Genomic DNA, 14,070 nt, shown 5'->3' with positions numbered 1-14,070 from the left:
GTAAGAGCGCTAAATCCCGTGTCCTGTCCATAAATGCAATCCCGAATCCCGTGATCATATTTCTTTAGAATCCCGAATCCCGGGCTCCGATAACGCCAAACCCCGGGCCCAGAAAATCCTGTTGGGGACCCTCTTGTCAGCCTTCCTCTTTTCGTTTTTAATGTTTCTTTTTCATTCTGCTGATTAGATCCTTCACCAATATCCAGTGTTATTGTTTTGTTACGTTAAAGCCCTTTCGCTTACTCAGTTATATTGGGAGAAAAGAAGAGGAAGGGGAAAAACGTCAGAAAAGCGGTGTAATGACAAGCAAAAATGCCCGTACCCCCTCCCCTCGCATGGTTGATATATCACGTGACTAGTTAATTTTAATAACGGTAAGATGGGAATGGCGACAGACTTGTTATTACGAAAATTGTCGTCATTTTGAAGACGTTGGGAAGCTAGCAGGCTTCGTACCTTGTACCTAACGATAGAATAGGTTAGAAGAAGCTCAATTGTACCCGTACAGTGTAAGAAATCGAGCGATGGTAATGAATAACGACGGTCTAAAACCGGGAACGCCAACACAAGCTCGACAACTGGCGGAAAGCGACGACATAGCGAGCAGCTTAGTTTTGGACACCATGCTCGGATTTACCACGCATAAGATGGCCGCAAGGTTTCGCCCTTTGAAGGTGGATCGAGATGTTGTGAAGAAAGCACTCGAGAGATACGAGGAAGACGGAAATATTGAGCAGGCATACAACGAAATAGTTTTCAATGCGGGGGATTGGGAGCGATGTTTCTTCATCACAAAATCTAAACCTCAAATTGCGGCTTTCAAGGAACATGTAAGTTTGATTTTTTTACACTTTCTTGTAGAATTGAAGTCTTTTCTGGCCGTCGTTTTGTTTCGTTTAGTGCTTAAAATTTGAGGCAATGATATGTAGTTACTGCATGGGCGGTCATGAACGCTTTCGGGTAATAAGCACCGACTTGTCAACGCGTGTTTTGCACGGTATCGCAACTTACTTTAAAACCTTTGTTCATTTCATGTTTATGCAGAGTTTGAATTTTTTCCTTTCAGCCCTTGGTGTGAATATGAAACGCCGACTTTTGGGTTTTTCTGTTTCGGTTTCCACTATCAGTGACTTCCGTTTTTCAAAATAAGTTTAGGATGACGTAATCTGTTTTCGTCATGTTGCGGTGGGTGTCAGCTGTGCAACGGGCGTACGTCAAATTCACCTCTACACCTCAGTGATTAAATGCAATTATTTTTAGTAATCATATAATAAGGACCACAATATTTAGTAACAATATTTTGTAATTGAGGATGATGTTTGTAACATCGAAACATGTCTTCCAAATTAAAAAATGTCGTAACTTTCTTAAAGATAACGATTTGCTGTCTGCTGTCTCGACCTTTTGGTTTCATAATAAGGACCAATGTTAAATCATCATAATTTAACAATATATGCAGCTGTATATAAAAAGTACATTTTTCAACTCAAAAGAGGAAAATTAACCAAAAGCCAACCATTTTTAAAACGTTGCCTAGTTATAAATGTCACAGATCAGCCAAAACCATAATTGCTGGCATATTACACCATCATACAATTTCCATTGCCAAAATCATTGCTAATGTTTTTATTTTGCAGAACTTAAAAGTTTTCAGTTGTTTTACTTTTGTCTTGGAGTGTAAAATGATGCAACAAAACGCTTCATATTAAATTGTGTAAGGAATCGTAGTGCAATAGTAAACTATCAGCAACCACAAAACTTTTATATAACCTTTTTTATTTAAAGCTGAAAAAAAAAGTCCTTCCTTTGTGAAATTTATTAATAAACTAAAAGAATTTAATCATTCGGTACCTTTTGAGCACTGTATAGAGCTTTCTTCGGAAACAGGATAAAGAAATACCCCTTCCTTATTAAGAAATCTCATGTAGATGGGCTTAAAGACTAGGAAGAACCATCACTAACACTCTTAATTATTATTAATATACATGTATGTACCTGTATGAGGCCACATACATTGTAGAGACAGAGTTTATTTGGGTCATGCATTATGACATCAGGTTGCCCTTCACTTAATATAAACACTCTTTTTGATATCTCCCTGTATGCATTTTACAAAAAGCTGGTGATTTGGTCCTCCATGCACAAATGACAATGTGTCTCTTAGGTGAGAAATCACTCAAGACATCAAGAGGTGACACACACTGTTCCGCTCTGGTGTCAAGGGCGACTTGTCTTTTCTTCCTTACCACATTTTGGCATCATCTGTGATCTGTTACTGAACAGAGTCATGATAAAACTGAATGATTAGTAAAATAATTACCTTAACTGGTATCAGTGAACATTTCAATATTATCATCTTCTGTATGTTTCTCTGCTCTTTATTATTTTATAATTTTTTCTTCATCAGGTGTTCAGATATATTGGCATTTTTAATCGTAATGCTGGATATCAAGTTGTTACTTGTAACCGGTATTCTGGTGAGGAAAGAGGAGCCAAAGTTGTTGCTACATGTGAATGGTGAGCAGACTTGTGGAATCTCATCTAACATGCTATTCATGAGTTTACTTTCATGAAGAAACTAATGTACCAGAAATAGAAAGAGCACCTTTACTTATAAGTAGCCCTGCAAAATTTCGGCATTAATATCAGGTGTAATATCAGCTGGAAAATGTAAGTTGAAAAATGGAAAATTTACAGATGTTTGTATGATTAGGGGTCTGGCGTATCCCCCCAGTCATACAAATGTCTGTAAATTTGTCAAATTTCAACTTACATTTTCTCAGTTGATTTAACACCTAATACGCTGACACTGCAGCTTTACTAAAGCAAAGGTGCTCTTTCTATTTCTGGTAGCACTTTTTCATTCAGTTCAATTTTAAGTCATTCAAATCTGTTGCCGCCATTTTGGAGAAGGGTCTATACTGTGTTGCAAAAACTATTATTACTATTTAACCCGTTCACTCCTTGGAGTGAGACTTGATAAATTTTACGCTGTCTAATGTCATACTTGTCAATATGGAGCGGTTTCAAAAGAGTCAATCGGTTTACAACCTCTTCATCCACTTTTTTTAGGAGCAAGGGTGACAAGCTGCCATTTCTTTGTGGATGCATTGCAGAAATGACTGAAGAGGAAGAAAAGAAGCTCCTGCGTCCTGGAGAAAATGACTTCAGCATTATGTTCTCCTGTAGAAAGAATCTATCACAACTTTGGCTTGGCCCTGCGGCTTATATCAATCATGGTAAATGAATCAGTGGTAGCTGCAGCATTGTAAAAAAGACTTTTTCCTTTTTTTCGCACTAAATTTGGACTGCAAACATTCTAAAGTCCATTGCGTTGTTTATCTCCCTTTTTTGAAAGCTGCTAGGGTAGGGAAAATATCTGATACAAAAGGACCTAAATTATGTTTTAATAATAGATAGAAGAAGTGTTTTATTTTTCCTGTCATGTTTAAAAGATGGAGAAAGCTTTTGTTATTATTGCTGTTTGTCTGATAACTGTCTGTTTACGTTTCTTGCAGATTGCCGTCCTAATTGCAAGGTGTGTTTAAAAATGAGCAAGACATACATGCCCATACCATAATGAATCATAATAACAATGACGAATCGATAATGATAGCAATAGTTAATGACAGCCTTAAAAATCTTCCAAACACCGACAAAATACATGTAATATTGCCCAGCTTGCATCCTCAAAACGTTTGCGTTATGTTGGGTAAGAAAATTGCTGCAAGTAACAAAAGAGCCAAGAAAGTAATGGGTAACTTGACTCAGAAAATTGAGAAGTCACCTTAACACCTTTTGCTCTCTGAACAGAGTTGTTAGGGACGTGTACACAACACAATCTCACATTCAAGGGATTCATTGAATTTTGCATGCTTTATTGCAACTTCTCGAGTTGTTGCAAATGTCCATTCAATTTTTTTCCTTTGCTGGGATTAATCTCTTCACATAATAGGAAAATCATTTTTTCCATTTTCACATTGCAATTTTGCTTTTAAATTTTAACAAAACAAGAAGTAATTATTTGTTGTGTGTCGCAGCCTTGTAGAGCAGCGTGGGTTGAGCCCTGGCATGATGTCACAGATTGCTGTGCAATGTAGAAATTCATTTAATTTTCAAATGCAAAGCAGTTTGATATCGGCTCAGGAGATGCATTTCTCAGGTGCCAATTTTGTCAACTTTATGAAAGTTGTGTGACTTGTTTAAGAGAAGATGATCTGAAATGTGTGTTATGGTTATGAAACTTGACTTTGTGCAAAAAGAAGTTGAGGTCAGGGGAACTCATTTAAAGTCTGGTTACAGTATATCCCTGATTCCTTATTATAATAATATACATGACACTGAATTACTCGATTCTGATTTGCTGAGAGCAGTGCAGTTCAAGTGTAACACTGCAAAAAGTGTGATACACCAGCGTAATACAGTGTAATACCAGTGCAAATTACACATAAAAATTCTGGATTATTATTGGCTAATAAACAGTAGGGTTAGGTCAGAACCAATCAAATCTTTTGTTTTCAAATCAAGCGTACGCCCTGCATTGCGCAATTTATGGGGCATTTTTTCCCTGATTGCGTGATACACCTGCGTTTTTTCTGCTTCACCATCTCAAATTTTTTCATGTATATTATTAATAAGTAATCTCATGATTTTTCTCGTGCAGTTTGGAAGAAATACGCACTTGCAAATTTTTTCAAAGACTACATGTACAAATTGCACTCACCCCACAGGCTCGTGCAATTTTGGTCGTCTTTGAGGAAATTTACTTGAATGTGCTTATTTATTCCAAATTGCACTCGAAATCATGTGATTACCTATACTTATTCAAATATATTGCAGTGCATGTAAATTTCACTCATGCTACTTTATTATGTGTTAATTGTAATTTATTTTTGATTTATAAATTATTATAATTTATATTAATTTATGTTTCTTAAAATTATGTTGTTATCATAATCACGAGAAAAGCGCTTAGGGAGTCTATTGCAGTGTGCCTTGTTTGTAATGCTCATTTTCTCACTTTAAAGCCGTAGGTTGTGGAAAGAAATACATGTAACAGTCTCTAAAATTTTCTGTTGGAATCAGTTTGTGTCTACAGGTCGAGATACTGCTTGTGTGAAGGTGTTGAGAGACCTGGAACCCGGAGAAGAGATCACTTGTTACTATGGAGAAGATTTCTTTGGTGACCAAAATTCCAACTGTGAATGTGTGACTTGTGAAAGGTCTGTTTCTTTGGTCGTATTTTGTCTGTCATTAATTTTACTTAATTAATTAACCCATTCTCTTCTAAGAGAGACAGCTGTAGATTTTACTCTGCCTGTTTCCAGGCGATTTTACTTGTCAATGGTGACCAGTTTAGGAGTGAATGGACTAGCAACATCAAAGTCCACTCAAAGACTATCCCTCGCCCGCCCCCCCCCCCCGCCCCCCCTCCCATTCCCCATTCCCTCCTAAGAGTAACATGTATGTACATTGTAGATTTAGTTACTGTAGTCAATCGAGCACAAGACGATTTTACTCGTCATTGGGAGACATTTCAGGGGTGAATGATTAAGAACATCGACGTCCCTATTTACCCATTCCCTGCTAAGAATGACACTTGCAGATTTTACTCTGTCTAACACCAGATGATTTTACTTGTCAATGGGATCCGCTCTTGGGATAAATGCGTTACCTAGGTGATCTGGTGACGTAATTCGGAGGACTGGGAAGAAAAATTTTACAGCCGTATCCCACACCCACGCGCCGCATGAGGTGTTGGTTCCAACCTCCCTGCAGGACCTTCCATCTCCAAAACTCACCAGAGTATTCCGTGTCTACCCCATTTCCTGTGACTGAATGAACATTTAAGTAGACCCGGCAAGATTTAACCTCGCCTCTGCCATGCTGAATTCGAAAATAAGGCCGCGCGCAGTTGTGGGATACGGCGTTAAAATTTTTCTCCCCAGTCCTCCGAATTACGTCACCAGATCACCTGGCATGGACTGTGAATTCAAGTCCCATTAACGGTTTCTTTTTTCAGTTTTCACACACGGAACGAGTAGGTGTGTCACATAAATAGGTTGGATCTGATTGGCAAGTTTTGATCCATTTTTCGGTTCCTGGTTTTGTCTTTTTGTCAAGTTTTGCTGCAAACATGGCTGACCGGCAATAAAGATGGAAACCATTGGTGGAGAGTTGATCTTAATGTTATTCCTCTTTGTGAAAGGCAATGTACTGTCGATTGCCTGCAAGAGGCAAAGTTGTATTTCTAATTTGAAATCAAAAACGTCCTTGCATCGCAAATACTGTCAGAAACCAGGATGTACAGAAAGCAAACATAGGTCCATTGATCTTACTGCTCGGCTGCGGGTCGACTTAATGTACATTGTACCATTTTCGGTGCGTGTTTGCTTTTGGTGGGGGCATATAGCTTGAAAAACGAAAAATATTTCAGATCAGGTGCGCATAAAGTCTTTATAGAGTAATAGAAAACATCTCTGAGTAGAGAACCAACAAATTCAAACTACTTATGACAACGATTCTGGGAAGCGGATTTGGACCACATTGGTTGAAGCTAAGGGCTCTGCCTCTCACTAACACCATTACGCATAGCAGTAGTTTGCAGTTTTCATTTGCAAACTGCAAATGATATTTGTGCAAATATCACAAAGCTATGCACTGCCCGTAGTTAGCAGAAGCTCTGTGACACTATGTTACTCCTTAACATAGAATGACTCCGAAAGTAAGTGACCATTCTGGTTTTCTTTTGTTTTGTGAAGACGAGGAGCCGGTGCCTTTAAGTCCAAAGTGAAGTCTGTTGATAAAAAACAGAAGTACAGCTTCAGAGAAACAGATAAAAGGTTGAAGAGGCAGGCTCGAAGAATGACCGGTGAGTTAACGTCCTCCTCAAGTCTCTGACTACTTACATTTAGTATCGCCCAACTAGTGGAGTAATGCAAATGCTGCATTTTGATTGGCTACGCTACCAGAGGACTATTAGTAATAGTCCTCGAGTAGCGAAAAGCGTGATGTTTTCCCAAATAAATATGTTTTCAGCTTGCATTTGCTAACTTTATTATTGCCTTTTCTGTCCGACTAGTTGGGTGATAATAAAACAATTAGACCCTTCGTCCTCAAGGGCCACGGGTCAATAGCCTATTCGGCTTCGCCTCATGGGGCGCTTGCGGACTAAGGGTCTAATTGTTAAGTATTCCCCGAGTGGGTACAATTACTGTAACAGGACCAAGTCACCTGGCGTGCATGATACTTTGCACAAGCGCTTCAGCGTCGTTTTTCAGGCTCGGGCGAACGGCTTCAACATTTTCTTCCACACCCGTACGAGTTTGTGGAACAGCGTTTTGCCTCCCGCCCTTTTCAAACGAAGTTGAATCGATGTTCAATGAGTTGAAAAGCGCGTTGAAACGAGTGAGGCTAAATCGCGTGGGTGGGTGGGTCGTGGGTCGTGTTTGTTTGAAGATAAAAAAAGACATATATTAGCTCCCTCAGTGCTCGGTCCAAATTTGTCTTAGGTCTTGTCTGTTTCGAAAATTTCCAGTCGTTGATAAAAAAACGGGTTAGGGTTAGGGACCCACGACCCACCCACCCACGCCGATTAGACACTCTCGTTTAAACCGTTTGCCTACCCCAGCAGTCAACGTCGTTCAACAAAATCGAAAGGATATTGAAAGCCCTTTTCTCGGGCCTTTTAAGCACAATTAGGGAGCTTAAAAACGATGGCAACAGCATCGCTGCAAAACAATTATATCATTGGTTGAAAGAGGAGGAAATGATCGTGCTGTGGTTGTGGTATTAAAGTACTCTGACCCAAGGACCGAGGACGTCGACGGCTACGAGGACTTAATTTAAAAATACGAGTTCGCGTTATTCATATCACTACGAAACTGTTTCATGTCGTTTCGCGTTAAAAATGTGTAGTAACTGTCGAGGAATTAAACTGGTATGAGTGGGTTGGAAGCGTAGCGGGAGAACTGAAAATTCATCGTCATGTGCTAACGTCCTCCACAAAACCTTGAATTTGGTCATTTCACGTCGTCATTTAGGAGATGTAGGCAAAGAAATGTACCAAAATGTGAAACGCACGTGCAGAGCGTGCAGAGACATTGTTTTTGCTCACTAAGCTATTGTTTGTAGCGTCGTCGTTGCCGTCGGCGTCGTCGTTTCGTAGGCTCCCTAATCCCTAATGGGGAACTTCGACAACGGCGACGGCAACGAAAACGTCACAAATTTGCATATTTAGTAACAAAAACAATAGCTTTGCACGCCCTGCACGTGCATTTGTCACTTTAGTCCATTTCTTACCGCCGTCTGCAAAACAACAACGTGAAATAAACAAATTTGAGGTTTTAATTAAGAACTTCAGCACTCGACGATAAATTTTCATTTTCTCCCCAAAATTAAGGGCCGTTCCAACCAGTGTCATTTTTGAGGAACTATCACTCCCTTGTCGCATTAAAAAGGGTGAAATAGTCACGAAATGGTTATAAACACGACTTAGTTACTTTTGAGATGACGTTCTCGTTTTCGTCGCCTTCGTCGTTGCTTAAGTTCCCTAATATAATTTCTATGCACCCCCGCAACTGCGTTGTTCGTTTTTTGCCGCGTTTTCTTCCCAAAGAGAAGAGTGGTTGCAGGGCTTGTAATAATGACACGTTATGGTTTAAGATGACCTACTCTTTGGCGTCGTTGTTATTAATAGTTAAAGTTGCCCTAAAGGAAAGATATTAGTGACGTCAACTATCGTCATAAATGCATCAATCAGAAAGAGTTCTAGCCTTTGACACATTTGAATAACACAAAGAAAGTTAAAACGACGAACGTTTGTGAACAGATATCTTTTCTTGTTCTGGCAACCATATATTTCAGTAATTCAGTACTTATGAAGGTCTGCTCCGCTTTGGGAGAAGTGGGTTATTTAAAATGCTTGCGTTCTTTTTTGCAGACTCTTTCATTGATGCTGATCATCTTCCTTCCTCAAGAAAGACCGATTCTGTAGATGTTCCCGCATCTGAGGAATTTGACGAAGAAATCGACTGTTTGATCTCCATTGACATCCACACGGCTGAACGTGAAAGACAGAGAAGCTTGTCGAACACAATTTCCACGAGCAGATTTTATTCCAGAACAAATAGACCGAAACCCCGTGCTAACGTCACCATTGCCCTTGAAGAGCTGAACGCCGCGAAAAAGAGACGGAGGCGCAAAGGTCCAAGGTTGTGCATGCCCACGAAACGTCGAAGAAGGCACGCCGTCCTTGGAGAGTTTTGCGAGTTTCCCTTGGATGGAGTGTGCGCTTTCGTTCCACAAGAAAGGCATGCGTCGGTGGATAGTGGTGTGGACATGACGGACAATGTTGACAATGGCTTGTTTTGCTACAGAGACAGATGTAAGGCCAACATTGGTCGTGTCACAGACTTTCTTTCGTCCAGAACAATGATAAGAAGTGGTGATAACTTCGTGTTACCACGACAACAAATATCGTTTGAATCAGACATTGACTTGCTTCCTTTTCGTAAAGGAAGTGGCGCTAGCAATTACCGCTGCCCGTGTTGTCCCTAACTGGTATGTCTGGTCAAGAAGCAGTAATTCGAGTCGCGACATTGCTTGCTAACTTCTCTCTTTGTCGGTATTTTGTAGTGGTTTATAGTGTGGAAGCTTGGATGACAACGCAAGGAAACATCGATCGTAGTCGATCCCACATGTGGTACGTTTTTGCCCTAAAGCACATGCTCAGTAGGTGCTTTTTCATGATCTTAAGGAGAATACACTCGCGCCGCACGTCCTAATACATGAAGGAGCAAAGAAAGCTGTGGACCTGCGTTTCGAGCAAGAAATGCGCTCATGCGTTTACGTTTCACGAGTAAATAGCATATTCGTGTCGTTTTTTTTTGTTTATCTCTTGAATTTCCTTCGCCAATCAACGTGATCTGTTGTATTTTCCCGGAAGATGGGCATTTAGTCGGGACGCTAGGATGTCGCACGGCTCCCTTTAAAAAGGATAGGAAGTCATTTTGCTCGGCGCCGTTCATGTCGTTTGCTAAAATCACAACATTTTGTTTCTCCAAATGATGTTCTCCTTTGCTTGAGCCCCGCGTACTTTTCAAAAACAAGTAGATAGTAGTTAACTTTAAAAAAAAAACCTAAGGAAAAAATAAATGTGAGGCCGATCCCTCCTTGAGGGACGGCAGTTTTGCCCATGATCGACCAAAAGGTGTTGTGGTATTAAAATTTTAAAGTGGTTGCTTTGAAAAGCAAAACTAGTACTTGGATATTTAACTTATTTCCGATAAATGTAAATGATTTTCATCTTGCATCCTTTTCTGGTGCGTGCCTGTGGGTTTTACACGCATTTGAACCAAGTTGGTAACTTTAAAATAGTAAGGAGCTTAAGCAACGGCAACGACAACACACATTTGCTTACTTAGTGAGCAAAAACAATAGCTTTGCACGCCGTGCACGTGCGTTTTTCACTTTTGTCCATTTCTTTGCCGTCGTCGCAAAGCAACAACGTGAAATAGCCAAATTTGAGGTTTATGAAGAACGCCATGCAGCGCTTGAGGATAATTTTTCATTTTTTCCTAAATCAAGTGCCGTTCTGACCAGTGTCATTTTTGAGGAACTTCCACACCCTTGTCGAATTAGAAAGGGTGAAATAGTCACGAAGCGATAAAAATAACTCGAATTTCTACTTTGAGATGACGTACTCGTTGCCGCCGCCGTTGTTGTTGCTTAAAGTCTCAATCCTCAAACATTCGAACAAAACTATTTAAACCTATGTGTTCAGTTGTTCAAAGCTCGCTTAAGCTAATCCTGGATTACTGGAAACTTAAAAGTGATGAAAAGAGTTTTCACGAGATTTTAAGGCTGTATGCCTTATAGCCGCGGCGGCCATGTTGGCCATAGACAATAGATTTCGTACCCCGAGCCGCGAGTTGAAATGTTTGGAAACGAATTTCAGTGGCGAACCCAGAAATGTACGCAACTTAGTTGTAACATAAACCTTCTAGTACGGAGAGGAAAAAATAAAGTAGGAGGAAAAATAAAGCTATTGATAGGCCTCTCTATCATTCCTTTGACCAATCACATGAAAGTGTTTGATGTTCTTTTCACGCAGTACGGGGCCACATTAGTAGAAAGAAACTCGCCCACCGGTACTTGCGTGTCATGAGAGAGATTTAACATCACGTTTACGTGAAACGCAAATGGAAAAAAGTGATAATGTGACCGTGATTTTCCCGTTATTTTTAGCGTTTGCCGGTTACCGCTTTTTTGTCGTCAAGTCATGCGAATAACAGTTCATGACAAATCTCTATCATCGACTGTCATGCACTATTTTTGACCACGGCAGGCCAGGCTGTATGTTTTCCTTCATATTGTCATTCCCTTTAATTTATTTGTGATGATGATAGGCGGTCTTAAAGTAAAAAATGACGTAATAGACCTAATCGGCTAACTCAATGTTGTACCCAATTCAAACCCTTCGGGAATAAAACGTTTTGTTCTAGGTATCTCCATATCATTTAAATATGAATGCAACATTATCATGCAAATACAATTCACAAAGAATCTTAGTCCCGGGAGATTTGAATTGGGTACAACATTGAGTTAGCCGATTAGGTCTATTTGCCCAAATGTTATGGCAGATTAGCCAATCAACGCAAACCAAAATATCTGCAGCCGGATTCAAGGGCGGGAAGCGCTTGGCAGCAAAACAATTGGTTGGTGCGCCATTTTTTGAGCCAATTACAATCGCATGGTAGTGCAACTACAAAAGATTCGAGAGAAATCACTTTCGAAACAACGGAAATTCGCTTTAAAGAGCATTAGTCAATAAATGCCAAAAAGCACAGTTTTGTTGTACTTTACCGAAGTACTGACTACAGCAAGTAGTAGTGATACTTTGCCTTCAAGTTGTAAATGTAGCTAATAAACTTGCACCACCGAGAAAAACAGGGAAACACCTGTAAATAGAAACTAGGAGGTTCTTTAATTTTTGATTGATTTGTCGTTTAGCCTGCATCCCGTTCAAATTGAAGTGGCCCAAACCAGTTTCAACACTTTCAGGAAACTGGATTACTTAATACGATAGTCTCAATCACACCATCAAAAAACGTCTAGTTCAAGGTGCCGTGTGAAACAAGGGAGCTTTAAGGTGGCTCTGACCAGTTTCAACACTTTGAAGAGGCACTTTCTTTAGAAGATTGGCACTACGCACTATATCACGTAACAGCAGTATCCTGGTACCATATGAAACACCGATTATTGCTGAACAAGATGCGTCATTATTGTGTCGTCATAAGTCACCGTGGCAACGGAAAAGCCCAGCAAAAACACCCTATATTTTGGCTTTAGCTGCAGATATCTCAAAAACAAACTCGGTGACCCCCACCCATTTTTTTGTAGCTGGAAAGTGATCAGACAAAAAGACGAAACTTTCTGCAACGTTCAAAAAATTCACAGAATTAAGGTGGCTCTGAATCCCCTGTACAGAATATCAAGTCCTTCTGATCACTTTCCAGGAATAAAATATGGGGATCACCGAGTTTGTTTTTGAGATATGTCCAACTAAAGACAAAATAAAGGGTGGTATTACAGGGCTTTTCCGTCGCCATGACGTCGCAATAATGACCGTATTTTGTTCAGCAATAATTGGTGTTTCTTATGGTACCGTAACATTGCTAATTAACAATTAGACCCTTCGCCCGCAAGGGCTACGGGTCAATAGCCAACGAGGCAAGGCCGAATGGGCTATTGACCCGTGTTTTAGGTCTTTTAGTAGCACCCAACTAGTCGGACAGAAAAGGCAATAATAAAGTTAGCGAATTCACGTTCAAGAAATATTTATTTGGGAATAAAACGAAAGAAAGCGTCACGCTTTTCGCTACTCGAGGACTATTACTAATAGTCCACTAGTAGCGTAGCCAATCAAAATGCAGGATTTGCATTAGTCCTCTAGTTGGGTGATACAGCGTTGTAGTGCCAAACCTAATAAGTACGTTACTTGAAAGCTTTAATTTGAACCTGGCTTGAGCCACCTAAAGCACGCGACGAACGGCAGTAGTTGTATGGGCTCATTAAGATCCAATTTGACAGGTAGTTGTCAAAATGGGTCTGAATGAGCCCATACAACTACTACGGCGACCGGAAGTAAGTTGTTTTTAAGAAAATAACCCCAACAGAGGTGATATTTTCTTAATCAAGCTACAATGGCCTAAGAACAAGACGGTAAGTTGTTTTTCCTCTTGAGACACTCATGGAAAATTTTTTTACTACTACATGCATGTATAGACTTTTATTTCATCTCAAATCAGGCAGAATAACTACAAGAGCTAATATCTTCGAGACATAGCATTTACAGCTAAAATACGCAGCATATACAGATACATACTAAATACATAACATTTAAAAATATATTAATTAAAAGAAAAGGCGCTGTACAAAATGCGGCCCTGGATTTTCTTTTGAAACCAGTAAACTCAGTGGTACGGATAAAATCAGGTAGCACATTCCGCAACTTAGCTGATGCGTAAGAAAAAAGAACTAAGACCATAACTGGTTGTTCTAGGTTTAGGGACAGAATGTAATATTTGCGAAGATCATGCATAAGAAGAGGACGGGAGAGAAAACGCATTTTTCATATAAGCAGGAAAACCCTTTTTTTTAAAAGAAAAGAACATCAGGCTTTTATAAAGCAATATGAGGAAATTTTGAATGCGCTTTTTGCATAGAGATGTAGAGTTTGACTTTGGTAGTAAGAGAACAGGCAATCTGCAAATATAAATGTCGTTATTCTCTTATTTACATTCAATGTATGGGGATTACATTCAATGTACGGGGATTACAGCGACGTGAAAGCACAGAAATCCAAAATATACGTTAACAGCACACCAAGCCTACTCCTGAGTATCTGGCTACAAATTTGTTCCTCTGGTCGTGCTACAGCCATTCGATGAGGGCCAGTCTCGTGCTTCTCAAGTTGCCTCGCTTATGCGCAAAACGCATTCTGGGTAATTCTGCCATTCCATGACAAGGGAAGACTCCCGATTCTCATTTCATAGTTTTTTCATAAGT

General features: G+C 39.9%; 1 protein-coding gene across 1 annotated transcript; it reads left to right on the top strand.

Moving 5' to 3' along the window:
- Positions 1-361: 361 nt before the first annotated feature.
- Positions 362-11,026, top strand: LOC138058925 (histone-lysine N-methyltransferase KMT5B-like). Its single transcript, XM_068904383.1, has 7 exons — positions 362-830; positions 2,408-2,517; positions 3,073-3,239; positions 3,519-3,538; positions 5,086-5,222; positions 6,762-6,871; positions 8,942-11,026. The coding sequence occupies exons 1-7, from the start codon at positions 525-527 to the stop codon at positions 9,556-9,558; spliced, it is 1,467 nt and encodes a 488-aa protein (XP_068760484.1). The 5' UTR covers positions 362-524; the 3' UTR covers positions 9,559-11,026.
- The last annotated feature ends 3,044 nt before the right edge of the window (positions 11,027-14,070 follow it).

Source organism: Montipora capricornis, chromosome 8 (assembly GCF_036669925.1).
Source record: "Montipora capricornis isolate CH-2021 chromosome 8, ASM3666992v2, whole genome shotgun sequence".
In the NCBI taxonomy this organism is placed as follows: domain Eukaryota; kingdom Metazoa; phylum Cnidaria; class Anthozoa; order Scleractinia; family Acroporidae; genus Montipora; species Montipora capricornis.
This window is presented reverse-complemented; position numbering and strand designations above follow the sequence as displayed.

What these genes read in the sequence shown, in the direction of transcription:
- LOC138058925 (XM_068904383.1), top strand. Translation starts at nt 525, where the DNA reads ATGGTAATGAATAACGACGGTCTAAAACCGGGAACGCCAACACAAGCT. An exon ending in TTGCGGCTTTCAAGGAACAT is followed by an intron (nt 831 to 2,407) that starts GTAAGTTTGATT and finishes TTTCTTCATCAG; the next exon opens with GTGTTCAGATATATTGGCAT. An exon ending in GTTGTTGCTACATGTGAATG is followed by an intron (nt 2,518 to 3,072) that starts GTGAGCAGACTT and finishes CACTTTTTTTAG; the next exon opens with GAGCAAGGGTGACAAGCTGC.